Below are 23,160 nucleotides of genomic sequence, written 5' to 3'. Positions count from 1 at the left end.
TGACAGCAGCTTAAGCTTTGTATTGCGGCACGGCACTTTCACCGTCTTATTTCTTGATAAGATGAATGAGATTTGTAAGTAATAATTAGTATATGTAAAGGTCCTTTGTAAGAGAAAACTGTGGGAGGAGTTGCAATATGAAAAAAAAAAAACGTTGGCGTTACCCTAGGTAAGATGATAATATATCCATGTAATGTAATTGTCAGTGTAAGCCCCGCTTCCCCTTTCATCGAAAAAAAAGGCAATCATTTCACTCAGAAGATTGTCTGGGTCTGTTTTTACAAAAACAAATGTGATGGAGAAGCTATTTGTCACAGTCTTGTGAATTAAGATAGATCTAACCTATTATCTTACACGATCTTCATGGTGTCGAGGCCAGGCAGTGATAATGAAAACCTCCCCCCCTGCACTGGTCATAAACTGTAGCTCTGTCACACTACAGCACAGGGGCTAGCCATCCATCGGGTTTATTGGCAAATATAAGGCCAGTTGACAACAGAACTAAACCCGACAGGTCATAGACTTGATGACGTCACCAGAGCCACACGTCCCGACTGCCACACGTGGCATTCAGCCCCTTTTTTGCCTCATGGGGTCTCTTCGTCAACCATTTGGTTTTAAGAACTGCCTTGTTTTCTTCAATAAAACGTGTTAATCTGTTAATCTGATTGAATTAAGCGCTAAATTCAATTCAGTTCAATTTATTAAACCCTTGAGATGGTCCCCATGGATTTGGAATTGATCTAAGTAGGACGATAGTGACATCGGGAATGGGCCTAAAGTTAAAGATTCGTTTGCCATGAAAAACCGAGCGCCAAACTATGCCGTGACATAAGCAGCTGACAGACCCAGTTGCTTTGACAGTGATCTGAAATATTTCATGAATTGTTAAACAATTAAAGTCAAAGTTACATGGTTTTCCTATTGTTAACGTAATAGTCGCGTGCAGGCTCAAATATTGATCTAATATCTTGCATCCTTGGATTCCAAACATACCTAGCATGCAATGTATGGCCAGATATCAAGGGAATCCAGGGCTAAAAATCGTGTTTTAATTTGATATCTACAGGTGTTTCTCTGGTTGATTCAATGTTTTTCATATAATTGACGTCATCACTCAGGTGGCTAAGTCAATGTGTACTGTTCTTCTAGTAGCATTATTTTAACAATAGTAAGGCTAAGGTTAGTTAGTAAGTCGAAGTGAAGACTAGGATGCGTTTGAGTATCAAAAAACTTCTTCGTGAACAAGGAAACCAAAGGTAAAAGAATAGTCCGATCTGATGCCACACTAAATGCTCTCCAGCCTGACGTCACAATACTCTCACAAGCATGACGTCACAATAGGCTCCCTCCAGCCTGACGTCACACTGTTTTCGACATAAAATCAAAAAGTAGGGGCTGGGTTAGCGCTCACACTCGCCAATTTAACCAAATGCTAAAACTGACTTCGATTGGGTATACAGAATAGGGTTGGTTTGACTTGTTTTAAACAAATTTAAGCCATTTGGAGAAAAAAAGAAAAAGTAGCAATTTGGCTAAGTAAAAAAAACAACAAAAATGCTGGCGCTACCCCAAAGGAAGTAGACATGATTGACAGAAGCTAATGGGGAATCAACAGTTACAACTTTGGAGTTATAATGTTTGAGCGTATTAAGAGTCTTGGTTACAGCAGCACTGGACCAAAATATTTTTCAATGGTCCTTTATCAGATTTTCAAAATCATCTTAATAGATTAACAATATATGATGGACGTATACTCAGTCGAAAGAACATGCATCACCGGAATTAAGATTTAATGCAACATCAAACAAAATTAAAACAAACAAATAAAAAAAAAAAAAAATAAAGATTTAAAGATAAAATTGATATCTTGCCTCATGCCATAAAAGGACCATATTTTTGAAATGCTGCTGCGTGACCACAAATATGATACGATGGCTTTTTTTACCAAGGGATTATATCTGATATTAATACCTCCTTGTTTTTACCAGGTTAAGTATGTCTGCTTAGTGTAGCTCTTTGCGTGACCCATGTCTAGTTGATCTCCCATTTCCACCGTGGAAACTCATCTAAATGTAGATAAGGCTTTAAAAATTAGACCCAATTTAGTCCACTAATCAGGAGAATCGGCTCTTTATAATTTGATGGATGGTCCATAAAAAAAAACAAGATTTTATCTCGCTGTCTTGTCACATACCTGATTGGTCACTTCTTTGACGGCCTCCCCAAAGATAACACAAACACAGGGGCCATTCAGAATGAGAAGAGCCGAGTGCTAGCTAGGCCACGACCTAAATATGGCGGACCTACATGAAAGAAAGACCGCTCAATCTCTCCGCCTCTCACACGCCTCCGCACGCGTTGTCCCTCGACCGGCTGAATTGAGCCGAGATTTAATTACTGTGTCCCTGCAGGGACGACGCGTGGGGAGGCGTGTGAGAGGTGGAGAGACCATTACAGGATTAAGCGGCCTTCCTTTCATGTAGGTCCGCCATATTTAGGTCGTGGCCTATCTAGCACTCGGCTCTTTTCGATCTGAATGGGGCCTTTCATGTAGGTCCGCCATATCTAGGCCGTGGCCTAGCTAGCACTCAGCTCTTTTCATTCTGAATGGTCCCACATATAGCCGCTGCACTTGGAATTACGGCTAGATCTTACCTGGCTAATGGCAAACTTTCAAGCGCCGAAACTTTATACTTGCCTTGATAAGTTGTATACAATAAGGATTTAAATGTCTTTTTATAGTTTGAGGTATTGCTGTGCCTTTGTGTCATAGATCTGACATGCGTTTTGTGTGGTTCGTGTATCGGGAGTTATTTCACGGTCGTCACTTTATATATTGTAACGTTTTCTGTCAATAGTGCATGGTGTTGTGAGTTAGAGGTCGTGTTTGGGAAAAATTTAGTTGTCAGTCCCCAGCAGAAAACATAATACATAAAGAAAAGCTGGTTTGTGAATTATTAGATTATTCATCTTTATTATAACATGTTCAGCCTCAGTGGGTCTAGTGGTAACATTACATTAATGGCTGTCCTACAATAACGGTGAAAGCTTTTACTATAGCAGCTCTCACTAATATCTGACCTCTTTTTCTGCTGAGTAAAGAGAGTGCCACCCTTTAAAAGAGATATGCAAATATGAAAACGAAATAGTTTAATGCAATAAATCAATAGATTAAGCGGATGAGATGAGAATTTTGTGGCCACACTGTATGATGATAGCGAGTGTCATGACACAGTGTAGGCAGATGATTATACCTTACACTCCCCATCAGAGGTTGTAGGTGTATTCAGTGATCATAATCTAATGGGGGTTTTCTTTACATTAGATTTATGACAAAAAAGGATTTTGTTGACCATGATTCCCACGTTAATGCGACTTTTTTTAATAAAACGATTAAGACGATACAAGCATCCCGCTTTTTGCTGGGTTCTTGTTTAAGATGAGTCATGCATCCACTGTTAATACCGTCTTTATTATTTAGAAATTCTTTAGCTTATTTTTAGCAGCAGTAAACATCGAGTAATAAAAGAGCCTCACATATGTGAAGGGAAGACGATACGGAATGGCGTGGCTGATTTTGCCGAGGCTTAACCTTCAGTTGCGACAAAAGGTGACGGAATAGTCGAAACATGATGGATGCATTACCTCACACAGAGAATAGCAAGACCTTGACTATATTATATTTATATACAGTTCATTCGCAGGTGAGATGTAGTTAAAAGGGGATGGTCTGTCCGTTTTATTGCAGAGAACTGTTTCGAAGTGTTTGGGGACTTTGGCCTTTGTAAAATCTGGGCTTTAGTTTGGAGGTATCTTCCTTTTTTAAAAAAAAATGCTGACCCAGACGTTTGGTTTTTGGAAATGAAAGGAATCTCGGGACACCCTGTGGAGTGTTAACTGACATGACACATCCGGAGGTGGAAAAACTGACGAATCCGGAATCCGGAGGAGGTAAAACTGACGAATCCGCAATCCGAAGGGGGCAAAACTTTGTTTACATGTTCCCCTTGCCTTTGCACGACCCTCCTCTCTCAACAAAAATGTGATATCAGGCAAAAGGAGACAAGCCAAGCAATTGCTCCTTCCCTCTACAGCGCAAATTATGATGAAATTGGTGTCGTCTTCTATTTTATATTTCTCGAGTGTAGAGCGAGAAGATATGTCATCATTGTGCCCCCCCCCCCCCCCCCACACACACACACGCAAAGTACTAAATCCGTCTGTGTAATATGCGTCGTAACAAAGCGACGCATGGGTATTTCAAATGCTCCTTCTTTCTAAATGCTCTTTATTTCTTGTTCTGCTGGTTTGAGGTACATGGACAATTATCACGGAGAGATCTTATGATTTTTACTAAAAGGCTCATTCAAATCTTGTTATCCATGCCATTTCTTTTATTTTAAAATGTTTTAATATTTTAATACGAACACTAGCTGCATATTTCAGCGTCGGTTTGTCTTGCTTGATCCAATATGTGCATACGAAATGCGCCAATATGTCACAGCGGGCGCTGCAGTTACCTTATACATTTTTAAAAACTGAAAACGTTTAGAATCTTAGTAGGTTAATATAAACTGGAGCTGTGCTCTGTGATAACGTGTATTAAGATAGATAGAAACTCGGCTGCCAAGTCTTGTATTTGTCCACAGTTTTACAGGCACTGGAAGGACATCACACAAATTGTCTCTGATCCATAATTTAACACTGGAAATGTCCATCAGTTTAACTCACGTTTTACATAAACTGTAACGTTTCCGAGCAATAACCAGACGATTATGTTGTGCGTCCAGCAGATGAAAAGCGAAAACTGTAGCAGTCGACATTTTCAGTAGGACCAAATGAACAACGATAGCCCGACGTTTTCCGATCCTTCCAACGAGCAACATACCTCGGACCAGCAAAGCGTGTCTTCGACATCGAGCAAGCGGGGGAAACGTTACAGAAAACGTCGACCAAAGCGCCAGCCGGGGAGATGCACCCGGCAAGCAGCGACGACCCCCACTGGGCACCTGCCCGGTAGACCCTGCCGGCATCAAAGTCGAATTTCGTCGGTTTTGGAAACTCATTGTCAACGCAACGATAAGTCGACGTTAAGTTTGTCGCAGTTGTTAAAAGTCTATCTCAGGTAGGTTATAGTACAAAAGTCGGTGAGCTGAGAAAAAGAGGAATGTTGGTGCGGGCTGCTTAGGGCGCTCTTGTCTAAGAGATGAAAGGTTTCATGATAGTGAAATATCGCTTTAATGGTTTTAGGTTGAATAGACCCATATCATTAAAATTATTACCACATCAATTGAAAGAAGACAAACATTTTATGTTTACTTTCTTATTTAACCCGGATCAATATAAAACTTCAATGAAATCATAGTCTATCATGTCTCTTTATAGTATTTTTTTCATGAATTGTGATTATTTTTTATCATAAAGTATGCAACGTGCATTTCCTGTCTAGCGATTTCAATACGATAAGAAAGGACGCTTGATATTTAAGACAAAATTAATATATCTGCCATGATCAGTGTCTTTCTGAACCACCCAGAAAGCAGACCCCCCCCTCCCCCCCGAATCCGTGGGATCTTCGATTTATTCTAATTTTATGAGTCTTTGCAGTCCCTCAAAATATTCACTGCTGGGCAAGTTTACGTGGCGCTGGGAGAGTCATTTATCATTTTATCTATAAACTTTTATACGTTTGATGTCGTACAGTCTATTGAAAATGTTATGGGTTTTGGGCTCAAAATAAAATTTTTTATTGCATCCAAAATCTATCGGTAGAGTCTTTTTTAGCATATTAAAATTAAATAAAATTTTGGAGGTGCGAAAATGACAGAGTAGTATAGAACCCATGATTCAAACCCAGCAGAAAGAAGACCAGTATGAATACGGTGCCATCCATATTTCAACGGACAGAAGTCCGTATGTTAAGTAAAGTAAAGTAAGTTGACCGTATCTTATGATTAACTTAGGGCGTGAGGGCATTGAAACTGTGAGGAAGAGGTCACTTGGATATGACCGGGAAGCAGCAGATTGGTAGGAGCTTTAAGAGTTAGAAGTTAGGCAACACAGACCCGCTGCAATGCCATCTTGTCCTAGATCCCATTCCCATTGACACTTTGGGTCTACGTAGATCAACCCTCGCTGAATGCATGCAGCTTAAATGAACTACACATCCCCACTTTTTTTCCAAAGTACTCGTGTAATCCCAAGCTTTTCTGTGTTCTACTCAATGCCAGGAGGAGGTGTATAATCTGATTGCAGTCAGCGAGAGTCCCTGCAGAGTTGGATCGATCTACGTAGAACGATTGTTTCATTTGGAACGGGCCCTAAGAGTTCGACGTTAGGCAGCATAACCCACCGCCATGTCATCTTGTCCTAGACTGGGTTCCCATCCTTAAATCGATCCATCTGGATCGGTCTAACTCCCTGGGAAGTCTCACTAAATTGCTATCAACTCATCCGGCTTAAATGTCTGTCACGCCTACCAAATCAGCCAGGGGGTAAAGATGATTACCCCCTAACAGCTTTACTAGGCGTGACAGACGTTTAAGCCGGTTACGTTGATTGCAATTTAGTGAGACTCCCGAGGGAGATAGATCGATCCAAATATCTGTGGGAATGGTCCCTTAGTCTCAGATACTGGCGGTTAGCACGGTGAATGACATAAGAAAAGAACAACGTGACAAGAGAGTAGCAAGATTATATTTCCACCTCCCATTTAGTAGTATTTAAGTGTTGGTTTGTCTATACCGCTCAGACCTCGCAACCAAGTTTTTACCGCATCCGCTTGCCGTTGTTGTTCCCATATATAATGACTGATATAAAAACTTATCATGGCGATATAAAACTCCGATAGAAACGGTGTGACAAATATGGCGGAGAAAGCACATGCTTTTATGATAGACACAAATACTCTCTCCAAATGTTCAGTTACATTTATTGACACCATCATCAATCATTTCTACCACTGTCTCTAAGTCAAGTGTCATAAAGTAGAACCAATTTACTGATTACCCAGTAGAATCTTCATATTACCACACGATGGCGCATTAATTATTTAGCTTCATTGAGGTTTTGGTAGGGCTGTGACACGGTTAGGATATGATGCAGATAGAGAGAGGAGAATGCCGTAATTGTTAGACGACTTAAATACCTGTTAACACCCAGAATAAATGCTTCAAAATGTTATTTTTTTCTGGGCCATTTTCTAGGATATTTTGTATAATTTATTATGTGTTGTTTAGATGGGTAAAGTAAAGCTTGCATCAGATGCTACATAGTGACATCCATGTTCAAAGATATTGTTCTGTAGCAAAGGGAGCAGATTTAGGGAACTTTCTTGGGACGTGATTCGATCTTTCTGTAACCTGCGTTCTCTGCAGAGCCTCTCTGGTGTGAACCATTGCGTGATGTCCTAGTAGCAACATCTTGACTTATAACTTGATATCAATTTGATTGTTTTGTTTCGGTGTGGTCGCGATTTATTTGAAAGAATCACACCTAAGAATTGCTGTTTGACCCGAGATCAATTTATAGGCCTAATCAATGAGATAACCGCGTGGATCAAACAGTGAGTTACTTATTGTCTGGTAATTTTGAAAGCAATGCAGACGACATGGAGTTGCCCTTGACACTTACCGTCAAACGATTTTTGTTTGTATTTATTTATTTTACTTTATTCATCATATTCAGACGCCGTATCCAAGTGCGTTTTCAAGTTGTTTTTCTTCATTTTAGTTTTGGCAGGCAGCTTTCTTATTATTTTTCATAACCAATTTGCATAACTTACCTTATATGGCCTGTTTAAATATAAAAATAACGCGGCAGGGACACCCTCCATCCTCCATTTCAAACAGCGTTTTCAGTTTTTTTTTACCCCAATTTTAGTTTTCGTACCTTGGCCCCCTTTTATATAACGTATTAGTCTCTTGCTAGGAGGCCGCATTCCCGATATTCAATCATAAACAATTCTCATAACTTACCTTATAAGGCGTGCCTGAATATAAAAATAACCCGGCAAGGACACCCTCCATTCTGTTTTTCAGACATGACCGCTCTTAGGTTATTCACCTTAATCTGTGGTATCTGGGAAAGTCACGGAGGTGCGTTTGTATGATAAAAATTTCATCATGCAATGAGGTGTAATGACGTAATTGGCATGCATTATCTTCAAATTCAATGAGAAAATAACATGAAACCACCATGAAATACTTTAGGTTTACAACCTAGTCTTTCTAAGCAAATGTGAACATAATGTGTATAATTTATGTGAAAACGTCAGTGGAACAAAAGAGAAACCTTGCTTCTCTTTGTTTGTTATTTCTCATCCATCTCAATTAAAAAAATCTGATGAAAATGTAGGAACAATTTTGGACGTGCCTCAGCCAATTTGTGTGCGCGCTCACACAAACACACGTGCGAATATGCCATCTTGCTCACACTCATACCCGTTACGTGCCAGAAGGCTATTATGCACAGGTGCTTGCATGCATATGGACCCGTTGAGATAGGTCACATCCACATGTACCTATTCAGCTATACACGCCCGCGCGCGCGCCCGCACGTGCACATTTGCCAACCCGCCCCCCCCCCCCCCACACACACACCCACACTAGACCAGTACCTCAAATTATTCACTAACCGCTACTCAACTTTATGAAGGAGGATAGAGAATATTTAATAATACCAAAACGATTGTGTATTGAATTTGCACTCAGCCCGCTAAAGAACTCGAGCTGGGAGGTTGGGCCGCTGCCATTGCCGTGTGCAGGGGCATACTGTGGCGGCAGACCTTCACACTGAACCGCTGCACGCTGTACAAGGAGAACTAGACTGGAGCGACGCTGCTAGAAAATTACCTTGTGAAAGGAAAATCCTGTTTACACATTGCGTTCGTTCTAGCACAGTTACACAGAAGGTGCATAGTAAAGGTAGGCGTGTACGATCAGGCCTGTTCTTTAAACGATAAAAGGTTCTTCAGTTGTTGTCATCTTGCACTGAGCCGCTATTTCAAGAGACGCGTCCATCGCTTCCCAATATTATATCCAAATTGATACATGTTTAGAAATATCGGAGAGCTTTCTGCAGCGGCTGGGAACTTTTTTAGACCTGTTCAGTTTTAAGCTAGATTCAAAGTAGATTTTGGTGACTGATGCCCGAGGAGTTATCTGTATGTCACTAGTGCCCCAGGGAGTGACTCGTAGAACACCAGTGTCCGAGGGGGTGACCTAAAGGTCACTGGTGCCCCAGGGGTGGTCCCTTTGGTCATTGTTTTCCTCGGGGGGGGGGGGGGGGGTCTGTTGGTCAGTGCCATAATGCCATGGGTGTCGCTAGTGTCATTAGTGTAATAGTGTCATTTGAGGTATCGGCTGTGAGGGACGTGGTGGCAGCAGTGCTGTGTGGAGGATGACGGTTTACTCCAGACCTCTGCTTAAGTTAATTACTGCAATTATTGTATTACCCCGGTTTAAATTAACCCTGTTGTGAACAGCATGTATTTGTCTTTGTGACCCTGTGTGTTAAGACGGTCAGGTAATTCCACAGCTAGCATATTTCAATGCCACAGCAAACTCCGTTATAGAAAACATAATCTGGGTAATTCAATTAACGATAACAGTTCGCTCCACTCAGGGGGCATGTAATTTCTCTCCCTTATAGCAAAACATTTCCAGAACGAGTTTTAGAGTAGCGCGTTAGTGGTTGTTAAAGTTACATTGTATCTTATGCCGTACTGCATACTAATCATCAGACATGGTACCATAGGGCGCGTTTCCACCCAAGTTAGGCCAGTCTTAATTACTTATTTTGTATTGTGACAGATGTAATAATGGCTACGGTCTAGGTGGGAGATTGATGCAGTGAGGATCAACAATACTCTGACTGTGTTCAGTTCAAAGCATGTATGGCTTATTCGATACACATAACAGAGGCACGGGGAAACCCAAGACCGCCTAAAAGCCTTAATGACCTGCAAGATTTTTGATTATGCCGGTGTAATGTGACAGAGAACCCCCTGTAACAGAGTATCCGATTCCCATTCATTTGTACAGGTAAACCGCACCCTTGATTTCAACCCACTTAGGTCAGCTAATCCTAATTATTATAACTAAATGGACGTCGGACTGTTCTGTTACCTCAGTTTTGTTACACCGGTTCCCTGGACTGGCCAGGTTTATGTGAAAATACAATACACGGAAAAAGTCGCATGTAAACATTGACTATCAATAATAAAATACATAGCACAAAATTGAGAGAACCCGCCAGATGCTCCAAAGTTTTCCCCATGTCTGATAATTCATTCTGTATATGACCGTATTAAGTACATAGTGCAGTGCATCTGTGGTGTTGTCTCTCTCCGTGATCTTCATATCAGAAGTCCTTTTGATTACGATCAGTTCACCAGCAGACTAGCCCAATCTTCGGTCTGTCACACCTGCCTCTCTCATCATTTCAGTAAGTCGCGAACAGTTGGACTGGTTGTGTTGAGTTAATGTTAAAAACAAGTCATACCGGCGCCAGACAACTAAATTTGTAGTCAAAAATATCGCTTTGCGTCACGTTTTTTATATGTACGATAATTTTTTTGAGCAGTGGATACAGTGGCTGACACTTTTTATTTATTTTTTATTTTTTTGAATAATAATAATAAGAAGAAGAATATAGAACCTTTAGATTTCGATTTTCAAACCTTGTTTTTAAGATTTTTGTTTCTTGACTAGTAACTTTCATTGCATTATTATTATTATTATTATTATTATTATTATTATTATTATTATTATTATTATAGTACTTTAGACTTATAAGGGAGCGAACGATGGAATATGAGTGTGTTTGCGTGTGTGTGTGTGTGTGTGTGTGTGTGTGTGTGCGCGCGCGCATGAGAGGAGTTCTGAGTTCTTTATTTATGAGCTTTTCATACTTTGTGCATTGTTTATTTATTTCAGTAGTCAGAATCAAAAAGAAACAAAAATCTTTGGAAAAAACAATTTTGTCTGCTTTGACCCATAATAAATTATTGTACTATTTTTTTATTTATTTTGAAAATGAAACATTGTGCCTATTTTGATACAGGCGAGACATGCCAAATATCCCAGATCAAGATTATTTAATGGACTATTATGAATCATTATCTATTATCTTCCTAGCTTTATCTTGTACAAAAATAGGCCAGACTTAAAGTTAAGATCAGTTTTGGAGCTTTGGCTTGTTAATTTTCTAAACCAATTGTATTCAGCGAATGAATTACCTAGACGAACATGCATATTTAACCAAACAGGTTTTACCTGGCTAAATTTATCAATCAAATACCGGATCGGATAAACCTTTGTCCGAGTTATATATGTACATAATACTAAGGCATATAATGACAATGGCTGATAAAAGAGACTGTCAAACCTGTCAACTTTAAAGAAAGGTGAAACTGAAGAGGAAGCGAGTTGTTCAGTTGCCCTGTGCCGCGCTGAGATTACTATGACATACAGATTGGCACGTTTTTGAAAAACAAAGTCGAACGTAATCAACCTCCAATCTTGGCCATAAAAAGATAGCATAATGAAATGGATATTGATGCAATAATGCTGCACAGAGTACACCAGCGTGTAAAAGTAATCCTAGACCTAAACAGCAATGTTTATATGAATTCTGGACCGTAGCTTTAACCTTTTCAACAAATATAAACCACGAAGACAGACTGTTTGTTTCCTCCAGACCGCTATGTGAAAAAACAAATTATTATTATTATTATTATTATTATTATTATTATTATTATTATTATTGTTGTTGTTGTTGTTGTTGTTGTTGTGTAATACCTCAGTAAGCGGTGTAAAGCCACACTGGTCATTACACTGACCACTGGGCAGTTCTATTCACGCATGTCCAAGGCCTGATCCAGGCAAATGATAAGCGTTTCTACATGCCGGAATTTCTCTGAGAACGGTTTAAGTTTGCCCGTGGCTGCTCAGTACCCGATATGATCCCTTAGCTACTGACAGTAAAAGTAACGGTTTGTGCACATTTCTAGTTCTAGGTATAACATGGGTAACTCGGCGAATAAAGAAGCGTTGTTGCAAGAAGACAGGACGCCGTACAAGAACCTTGACGATGAAAGCAAAGAGGACAAGAAGAGAATAAGCAGCACAAAACATAAATCCATGGAGATGGAACTCTTGGGCAATGGCAGCACGTGAGTGTTTCTGACACAATAGATAACTTATAGAATTATTCAATTATTCTTTAGTATTGGAATGTGTTTTGTGATTATGTTCATCATAAGGACAGCGTTCATGTGCAGACTATTGAAAATATCGCATGAGGAATGGAGAACATTACGCGTGTGTGTGTGTGTGTGTGTGTGTGTGGGTGTGGGAGAGAGGTCTAAAATAACTGTAGTTGACCTGCCACTCATTGGTAACTCCCACAAAACCAGTAGGCTCTACTTTCTCACGTCGCCTTTATCACTAGGCAACCATCGTAAGGGCAAGCAATGTGCCCAGGGTAAACTTTGAAATCTTAAAACTCTGTTTCTTTCTAGGCTGCTGCCTGGTTTGATACCGCATGTATTGACGTGACAGACCGCGTGGCCGCAAATTATCGTAACGTTAGAAAAGGGGCAATTAAGTGAGATAAAATTAATATTGACTGGAACCAATTAAAGTGATAGAGACAATTGCATTACTAATACGAGCCGTGTGCCCATGCCCGAGACTCAATTACAGACAATTAACATGTATCAGAAGTTTTCTGTGGTCTGCACACAATAGCGTTACTGTAAGATAATTTCATAGGAAAACTCTTTGAATTATAAAAGTTGAGATTCTGCATTTAAGGATATTGTAACCCTTCGCCCAAAACTCCTTTTTACGGCCTTACATACATTCTTTGGGGTATTACATTTATCTTCAGTATCCAGTGACTAAATTAATGAACGTTTACACAAATATCATCTGACGGGTGACGTCATAATTGTGGATTTTGGGCCAAAACTGAAAAATCGATTTCTCAACTTTCTCTTTTACCTGAGCACCCACGATCACCGTTTCAACGCCGATTGAATGATCTCATTTAGTTATCCAAAACCCTGCCAGCGATTTTTCTTAAAGGTCTTACTTCAAATTTCATCGATGATAAGGCAAAACAATGCCTTGGTTTAATGAAAATCTGTAATTAGGGGTTCATTACTCCATAATAAAAACATTTAAACCAAAATGACGACACGAGATTTTAGTCTATACACTTGTTATCTAGACTGTCAATTTTCGTGATAAAATCTCGTTTAGGGATGACGTTACGCCCGATACCGATTGCTATCTCACCTCAAAATAGGTACGTGTTGAATTGACGATTAAAGCTTTGAGTTGTCTATGCTTATATATTGCAGCGATGTCGTGGATTACCACTGAAGTAGGCCTTAGTTTAATGTTTGTGGTAGAGAAAACCCTGTCCCGATTTTTATGACATTTGCCCCATGACTGTGGTGAATCTCGATAGGAAAACTTTTTGAAAGTGCAGCGTGTACTCTCTCTCTCTTTTTTTTTTTTTTTTTTTTTTTTTTTTTTTGCGAGATGAAGCTCTAATTAATGAATTGTCTGGAAGAAAATATAATTTTGGCTGTTTAGTCCAATCTCGGTTTTACTTAAATATTAGATGACTCACAATAATTAATGTAACTTCGTTTGCGTGGTAAAGGACTGCGTGTGTGAGGGCGTATTTTATTGGTTTTTCATTACATTTTTTGTTCTTTGTATTTGGTAAGTAGTTTAAAATACATTTGCTCCAAATTCTGTAAAACACCACAATTCTACCAGAAAATTACTTTTACCATGAATTTGGGAAAGTCTGATTATAACTTTCAATTTGCAGAAAATGCAATACACCCACATACTGTCAGTTGGTATTGCAATGGCTGATTGCTTACAAAAACAATACAATATCCCGTTATGGAAGTACTCTATCTTCCGTACGCCCACGCTGAGCGCCAGGCGAGTGAATTGCAGCCCCCAGAGACCCACTTAGCAACCAGTGGTGGTAGAGGTTAAAGCATTAACGTTCTCTGGGGGTTTTCCACCCGATTTGCGGTAGAAACGCGGAATTACAACAGTCCTAAGTGAATTTTGACACGGAAGTCCGGACATGTTGTCGTTAATTTCAAACATCACTAAACATGAAATTGGTTTTCCTTTATTTGAAAATGTCTGTGAATATCTGCTGGGCGACAGCTTGAAGTGTTGTACACGTTGCCATTAAGTCTGTTTTTTATGTTTTATAAATGCACTTGTAATCAAGACAAGCTGTACACATTTTAACATAGTTTGTTACAAAATAATTATATCATTCTTTAATTTTGTATGCTATTTTAAAAGCCCCTGATATCAACGGGTAATATATAACACTAAAAAGAATCACCCCCCCCCCAAAAAAAAAAATATATATATATATATATATAGAGAGAGAGAGAGAGAGAGAGAGAGAGAGAGAGGGAGAGAGAGAAAGAATGAAAGAAAGAATGAAAGAAAGAAAGAAAGAAAATTGCAAGTATTAAGAGAAATCGTTTACAAGGCAATCCAAATGGCATACCGCCACATCTTAATGAAAACAGTTGTTAAATTTTGATGCGTCTTTAATAATTCAATTCGAGGCCACAGTTTACGTGGGCTTATTGAAACAGCTATTGGACGAGATAATCACCGCCAGCATAATCAACGATCTGTGCTTGAGTGACGCCGAAATTGACTCCGTGACCTGCTGGCATGCTTCAGAATTTAAACTAAACTTGCTTCAGCTGAATCTTTCATTTTGGTGCCTTTTTAATTGTTAAATGCCTATTACCAACAGCATGGTGACAGAGAAAGTCAATCTTTTTGTTCCAATGCCTGTTGAACTTTTTAGTTGCGTTCTGAAATATCCAAAAAAGGCAGTCTATTCGCATTTTAAATAACATTTGAAATAATATTAGCCATTGGTTTGATTGACTTTTGGACATAGTTCCAATTTTAAGCCGCGATTTAGGACTTTTGTAAATAATGCCGACTTATTTCAGAACTCATTCAGTCAACTGTCTGCTCGCACTCCGTGTATTCTGAGATTGTGATGATACCTTGTATTTGGTTTAAATGTCGTTTATTTGTCTTCAAGCCGGTGTAACAGGAATGATATTCATAGGAATGGAAGTCCGGGCTCTCATATGATTAGTACAGGTTAGGGTTAGTCGGAGTATTGGGGTTAATATATGGGACGAATGTCACCTGTACAAAGTAATGGGGAACGGAGTACGGTTCCAAGCGGACTACCATTTCTGTTACACCTGTACAAAGAAATGGCGAACAGAAATGGAAGTCCGCTATGATGCATTCGACCCATATAGCACTGTCTCTTTTGTTATGTCATACGTCAGAGCTTTTCCCGCCGCAACTGTGTTATTAACTTTGAAAATCTCTCTGGATAGAATTGTCTTAACCAATTATAATTGGGTAGACGTATGACCATTCCAATCCACGATATCTTTTCGTTTTCGAAATTTTCATAAAACTTTTTGTCAAGTTCAACGTAACTTACCAAACCCTATTTTCTGAAATTATTTCTTTGTAACAGGAAACGCAAGAAAATATTTTCTTTTTTAATAAAATATTTTCCACATACTCAGAATTATGGCTGATGTGCACGTAAGCATGCGCAAACCAGTGACCTTTAATAAGCTAAATACAGTTCAGTCACAGTCACTCTTACAAATGAATCATTTGCGTGCAATGAAAGTTGAAACTTATGACCATAGCTGTTAATAAAAGTGAGCTGTTCATTCCAGCCAAGAGAGCCAACTGAATTATGGATACGTGAAGGGGTTGAAAAGTCACGTTTAAATTAAAGATCTAGCAAAATAGTTGTTTGTCTTTATAAGGGTGAGTCATCAAGTAGCCTTTATATGTAACCCCGTGCAGAGCGATGACAGACTAAATTGCTGCATGTACTCTTGATTCTTGCTTTCTAATATTTGATGACGTTTTTACTCGCATAACTTCGCAGAAGATTAAAATAAAACCGGGGATCTGTTCTCCATACTTGCACATCTTTCGCGAGGACCATAACAACTTCTTTCTTGAAATATGATTGGATCAGTAGATAGATGGAACAACATACAACTCAATATCGTTTTCCTTTTAGTCTGATCTCTTCTGTCTATCAACAGACCATCATGTTCAATTATGGTTTAGAAAAAAGTCCGTTCAAATCCATGGGTATTATTTTGGATGGCACAAGTGATTAAGTGTAATGCATGGGACACCACATCTGTATGACCTAGACCTTGACCTAATAACATGACCTAGATACCCCGTGGCATGGCCTTGACCTAATAACCTGTACACCACCAACTCTATGCACACCTTTCTCCATTCAGAGTAGGTGCATATGAAATAATTGGTATCCAAGAGGCCATTACCATTACTATGTTCTTGTTAATGGACATTTTAATCCCAACAGGTTCAGATATGACGTCACAGTGTTGCTACCCTCGTGGTATCAATCCCCAATTGTTACATAGTAAGACATATTCCCCCATTTGCGTTCAGGCAGTGCTTCATAATGATGATGAAATGCAGATAGTACGATTGATATTGCGTTAATGGTTGATGATCGAGCGTCCATTTGGCATGTCCAGTGGGAGAGAGACGCAATGACCACATGTAGTATCCGAAGAGTGATTACTTTACTAGTAGGAACAAGCGGAATGACCAATTAAATTGAGACTGATCGAAGGGAAATGGCCAGGAAACAACTCTGTTGGGATTACCGCTCTCCATGGGCGATCAACGTCACGTAGAAACTGTCTCCAGAGAGACAGATCTGCAATGTATGGCCAGAAGTCCTCAAACTGACCGTGCAACGACGGACATGCAGGACACAATACAAGGGCGGATCCAAACTGGTTGACTGTTTGCTGGAATCCGGTCGAAGACGGTGTGGATCCTCGACTGGGATGAACTGAATAAATGGGATGAACAGCAGTAATCGACGGGGTTAATGTCTCGTTTTGTCCACAACTAGCTGGACAATACTAAACCAGACTTCGGAAATCGTTGTTTTCTTTGGGTTTCGCCCTTCTGTCGACGAGAACCGTTACAACGGTTAAATTACCAAATACCAATAAACGAGACTATCACATTCCCCCTCTTTTTCTGCAAACACACCCGACGTAAAACCTATCACTGATTCCTGTCTCGTTAGTCATAATCTATCGCACACCTCCCCTGAAGCCCATGTATTTTACATAATATGATATATTATGTAATGTTACTCAGCCGAGGAAAGCAGTTGGTTTGCTAATTGACCAGATGCTTCATGATTAATTTTGGCCACTGGAGAATTATTCGATGGATTTACCAAAACATTAATGGAGAATAAAGCTGTATACCCAGTTTGTATGAAAGTTTGATGTAACCGAAGCTCTTATAATAGGACTATCAATTTTAGATACTCAAACTGCTTGAATTATAAGCACAAGAAAGCAGGACTCTGTGTCTTAAGTTCCAAGTTTCAGTAAGAAATACGGCAAATTTGACGGTTTATGTAATATATCCCATGTTTTTGTAAGCATGCACTTACTATAAAAGGATAGTTAGTGGTAAATAAATAAATATTACAACAGGAATGCTTAACTCGTACACATAAAGCAGATCTAGAGATAGTCAAGTGGAATCCACCAGTGTATGTGCGTGTGTGTGTGTGTGTGTGTGTGTGTTTCAAATGGGTTTGACAGGGCCTTCATCTCAAGCATGTTACGATGCAGTTAGCTTTATTTTTCTGCTGTTTTCATTTGGTCGCTTAGTGAAACAGTTTAATCGTGAGTCAATCATGAAATTTTTTTTCAAGACTTGTATGAAGTGCCCTATTTACTTGTTGTACAGACTACAACGGCGCCTTTATCTGGTAATGGTTGCTTAAAATAGTAACAAGAACACAAATACTAAGACCCCATTTCCATAGATTTTAGATCGATCTATCCCTGTGGAGAGTCTCACTTGATTACTGTCAGCTTTACCGGCTTAAGCGTCTGTCCCGCCTACTGAAAGCTGTAAGGGGGTAATTAACTATGGTGCGCGCTCGGCTAACTGCAATTTAGCGTGAACCCCCAGGGAGTTAGGTCGATCTAAATCTTAATCTCTGGATCGATCTAAACCTCTGGGAATACACCCTAAGAATCCTAAGCGTTTCAAACTTTGGACTTTGATTTATCAGGTATGATATAATGTTACACCTCTTCAATTTGTACCACTTAAAGCCAGCCTTCCCAAATCTTCCTCAGGTAACATGCTGTATATTGACGCCTGCATCATGATGAATATTGACATTTCCCGAAATGGGATGAGATAACGACGAGTAGTTATTAGATAATAAGAGAATTACTGGGTATAAGGGCGTTTTCGTTGATGATTTAAATGCTTTTTCTGCAATCTTCTTGAAGTTAGCACTTATTCACTTTGGTTACATATAAAGCGGTTTCCAAAAGGTTTGGACAAATTATTCCCGATGCTATGACTCAGCGTTTGCCGCAATCCTCACCAAATTGTGCAAAAAAAATAAATAAATAAATAAATAAATTTAAAAAAATAAATAATAATAATAATAATAAATAGAAAAAAATCCATCATGACTACGTTAAGTAACTTCATTGATGAAAATGCTGTTTACAACAACATCGTGGTATGAATTCAATGGGCTTGGTTTATGGAACAATACGAAAAATAGGCCAGGACAGAAATAATGAATGAGAACTACTTGTATTCGCTGTGTTACATCTGCGTTATGTACCATATTATGCTGAATTATTGCACGATGTACGACACTATGTTTAAAGGGATAATAACTGTTCGTTTTGGCCAAACAATGAATTTTCCTGGAGTAAACAACAATTTTCTCATACTTATCAATTTTTGATGAATCCGTTCCTACGTTTCTACATCCAAAGATAGCCCGTGTTATTATTATTTTTTTTTGTTATAATCTCTTAAGAGATTAAGAGATCATTACAGAGTATAGCCATCCATGGAGGTCACGTGGTCCAATGACAAGCTCAGATATCAGAATAATAGCTATAACTGCCGTTTTTGTGGTAAAACAGAATGAATTATATTTCTATGAGTTGTTTGCAATGTTTTTATCGTGAAATATAGATCTCATACGAGGAGTTATTATCCCTTTAATTTGTACATGTATATCACACCTAACTGCTATTACACACAGTATCAGTATACAATTGTATCATATTTGTTTTCGCTCTTTTTTTCGTGCTGCCAAGACAACCCCTACCGCAGTGCATTAGGCAGCATTCAGAACAGAGGACTAACAGATCCGCGGATCAAATATGGCCGACCCACTTGAATGATTGTTGTGTAATCCCCGAGGGAAATCTATTCTGTGTCATAAAGTGTTATTTCGACGTTTGTTCCTGCCACCTTTGGAAAATTCAATGTTGAATGTTAACAATGGGATAATTTTTTAATGGAAAATAAATTCCTCACTTAATTTAAATGGCGGTCTTTGTGAATGAGTATTTTTTTTACTATTGTCCATTTGGTTAATGCCATTGTATCTGAATAAGTAAACCAGATGGGATTGCGGTGTCCCGGGCTGTTGGTGGGTGATTATGGATGTGGGTCCATTGTTGTTCCAGTGTTTTAACCGATATGGAATTATTCAATACAAACCAGAACAGAGGACTAACAGATCCGCGGATCAAATATGGCCGACCCACTTGAATGATTGTTGTGTAATCCCCGAGGGAAATCTATTCTGTGTCTAATCGAGAATTAAGCGGCAAGGTTTATAGTAGGTCGCCATATTTGATCTGGGGGTCCAGGGTTCTGCCGAGGCCGCGATTCTGCGAGATTCTCGCCAAAAAAATAAAATTCTCGCACAAAAATTACTAAAGATGCGAAAATTCTCGCATACAAACCGAGTGAGGGTGCTATCATTGTTCTTGAGATGATAAAAGACACATTGAGAGTGGCGTCTAAAATTGTTTATCTAAATAATCATCACCGGTATAAATTTCTTCGCATCGTCCGCTGCACTGACTTGTTAACACAATGTAGCTAACGTCGTCATATTGCGACGATGTTTCCGATGTACCCTCGTAAGAGATCGTTTCAAGCAGCGTCGTCATTTGTTGTCGTAATATCAATAGTACCTCTTCATGACTACAAGTCCAATCGGCAATCCTCGTGTGACTCCGCTGCACTAAAGTAAGTTGAGCGATTGAGCAGTTCTCTCATTTCGCGGGATAGTCAACCAAATGATAGACGGCGTGACAGTGATATTCAGCCTGATGAAGCGTGGTTAAAATGGCGGCTTCCTCGCCGAAAGCGAAAGTTAAAAAACAGAGATCGATTTTAAGCTTTATGCCAAAGTCTACGGCAAGCGGTGAAAAATCAGGTCAGACTCCTGTTAATCCCCCCTCCCCCCGGGGTCTGTTAGTCCGCTGATATGAATGGGTTCTTAGGTACATAACAGAGAGAGAGAGAGAGAGAAAGAAGTTGCAAAAATATGAATCACCAGTCCCTGCAGAGACTTAGCAATCTTTTTCAGCATTGATTCCAACACTACGTGCTTATAAATCTGTGCCAATTATTTCATTTCTTGCAGTTTTTTTTCTAGTATTTGAGCGTGGTGGGTTGCAGTAAGTTTGAACTCTGTCACCCTGCAAGGAGAACATGTGCACATGTGCACGTACTAGATACGGTCTCCATCTATCAAATGTAAAACCCAGTCGATTTAATACAACCAGTGTCAGTTATGTGCAGTGTAGCCGTAAATGTTCGCAACCATGTTCGAACAAATTTAAGTCAATATGCTCACCAAGCATGAACAACACAACGATTCATTTAAGCGCCGTTCATATCCTTGGTGGCTCATTTAGTAAAACGCAAAAGATAATAATCTATCGGTTTTTTTTTTTTTTTTTATCTCAATCGGTCCTGAGCTGCAAGAAATGCGAATACGAAGCACGTGCGCAAGTGTCTCGATTCCACAACCGATTCTATTTCGAAATACGGGGCCATGGAATCGGGACGCTTGCGCACGTGCTAAAGTGTCTCGATTCCATGGCCCCGTATCTCCAAATAGAATCGGTTATGGAATCGAGACACATGCGTACGTGCGCAACATAGCGAACCTTTCGAGATACGGAGACCAGCACGCATTAGGGATTAGTGGAAAAATAAACGACAGCAATTTCGAAATGCGTTATAGTTTGTCATGTCTTTCATGTAAGGGTCACATCAAATGATTGTTCACACGTAAATGTAATGAGATTTCAGCGTGAATCAATGTTTGTAATTTTCTAGTGCAAACGGGCGCTCTCCTTAGGGACCTTATGGAACTGGGAACACGCACATGTTCCATAGATCGTAGGAATGGACTGGACTTGGTGTCATAAAGTGTTATTTCGACGTTTGTTCCTGCCACCTTTGGAAAATTCAATATTGAATGTTAACAATGGGATAATTTTTTAATGGAAAATAAATTCCTTGCTTGGTTTAAATGGCGGTCTTGGTGAATGAGTACTTATTTTACTTTTGTCCATTTGGTTAATACCTTTATATCTGAATAAGATTGCGGTGACCTGGGCCGTTGGTTGGTGATTATGGATGCAGGCCCATTGTTGTTCCAGTGTTTTAACCGATATGGAATTATTCAATACAAACCAGCCCAATTTCAGACTCTCTCTCTCTCTCTATCTCTCTCTCTCTCTCTGCTGTGTGTGTGTGTGTGTGTGTGTGTGTGTGTGTGTGTTGATTTGTGTTGAACCTTCCAAAACCCTATGTCAGTCTTTGCTGCTATGAGGCCCAACTTGTTCTTTCTCTTTTTCAGTAGAAAAATAACCATTTCAAACACAAAATACCAAGTTCAGATCACCTTAATCAGCACGGAAGTCGATGTATTTGGTGCAAGTGTGCGCTTATGTTAACTTGCAGCATATGCGCAATGAAGGCAATGAAGCGTTTGCTTATAAATTCCATGAACTTTTATTCCATAAAATACGTTCCCAAGGTCATCAAACAAGTCATGTGCACTGAAACTATTTTATATTTAAAAAAGGTCATACTTTCACAGCTGTCACTGAGCGATACTGAAAACATAATGAATACCGAATGACTAGAAGATGTGACTTTTACAAATTGCACTGAATGTCATCACAAAAGCGTTTTTTATCAAACCCTTTTTTCAGGAGGCGCCCGCAGCTTGACTAATGATTAATAATAGAGCTCTATTTATTGCTTAATGTTACATTGTGTATGCTGACTGCTCCTAAACAAGTATTAATGATCATATCGACCTGATTACTTATCATTATGTTTGCATGACTGCGTTTCAGCAACGCAGGATTGAAAGCAGATTATATGTAGTTTCTTTTGGTTTGTGAAAGATATTTATTTTTAGGGGAAGAAATAAGTGCTATCTTTCTTTTCATAGGATTACGCTTTTGTGAATTATATATCCAATTGTATTATATGTATCACTAACGTTTAAATCTTTCTGCGAAAATCTTATAGAAATTCATTTGCCTACGTCAAGTATGTAAGACTGCACTTTTCGAATTTTTATTTTAATAAAATCACAATATCTCGTGCATAAGCTCTCTTTTGATTTCATCTTTATTTTATTCACAGAAAAGACTACAGCAGTATCACCCCAGACGACCAGTCCGATGGTGGCGGGTCAAATGCAAGCAGTGGTAAGTAGGTCAAGGTCAAATATTTGTAGTTGTACAATGTAAGTAGGTCAAGGTAAAATACTAGAAGTGGTACGAAGGTCGAGGTCATTCTTCAGGATATACTGCACCAGTTACTGCCCCATTAATTTTTCGTTCGATTATCATCTTTTTAGCTTTATTAAATAAGTAGTGTTTATTTGTTTATTTATTTATGCCTCTTCATTTGATACAACACAATTTGCACTCGGTTATTTTTTCGACAGTTTGTAGTTGTACATAGTTTAGAAAATTAATACGATAGGAAAACTGTCTGTCCCTAATTTGGCTTACAGTTAATAGACGTAAATATCCTGCGTTGTCCTATTAATTTCCCGATACTACGTACACCAAAACCGGTTTAATCCCATTTCCCTCACTTAATCGGGGCACCCTTGAGGCCCGCGGAAATGAATGCTGCTATA

At 39.2% G+C, this 23,160-nt stretch overlaps 1 protein-coding gene across 6 annotated transcripts in view; it reads left to right on the top strand.

Annotated features, from left to right (window-relative positions):
• LOC106159290 (proton-coupled zinc antiporter SLC30A2) overlaps positions 1 to 23,160 on the top strand; it is a 39,758-nt gene that overhangs the window by 11,146 nt on the left and 5,452 nt on the right. For 2 of the 6 annotated variants that reach the window (XM_087018861.1, XM_087018860.1), the window contains exons 4-7: positions 3,496 to 3,707; positions 4,836 to 5,128; positions 12,017 to 12,178; positions 22,656 to 22,720. In XM_087018861.1, the coding sequence (XP_086874987.1) occupies positions 3,633 to 3,707; positions 4,836 to 5,128; positions 12,017 to 12,178; positions 22,656 to 22,720 (595 nt within the window). In that variant the 5' untranslated portion in view covers positions 3,496 to 3,632. Of the gene's footprint in view, positions 1 to 3,495; positions 3,708 to 4,835; positions 5,129 to 8,738; positions 8,928 to 12,016; positions 12,179 to 22,655; positions 22,721 to 23,160 lie in introns of those variants that run through there. The other 4 variants (XM_087018862.1, XM_087018863.1, XM_087018865.1 and 1 more) reach the window with 3 other exon arrangements.

The sequence above is a fragment of the Lingula anatina genome, chromosome 8 (genome assembly GCF_051362555.1).
Source record: "Lingula anatina isolate TDL-2025a chromosome 8, LinAna3.0, whole genome shotgun sequence".
NCBI lineage: Eukaryota > Metazoa > Brachiopoda > Lingulata > Lingulida > Lingulidae > Lingula > Lingula anatina.
This window is presented reverse-complemented; position numbering and strand designations above follow the sequence as displayed.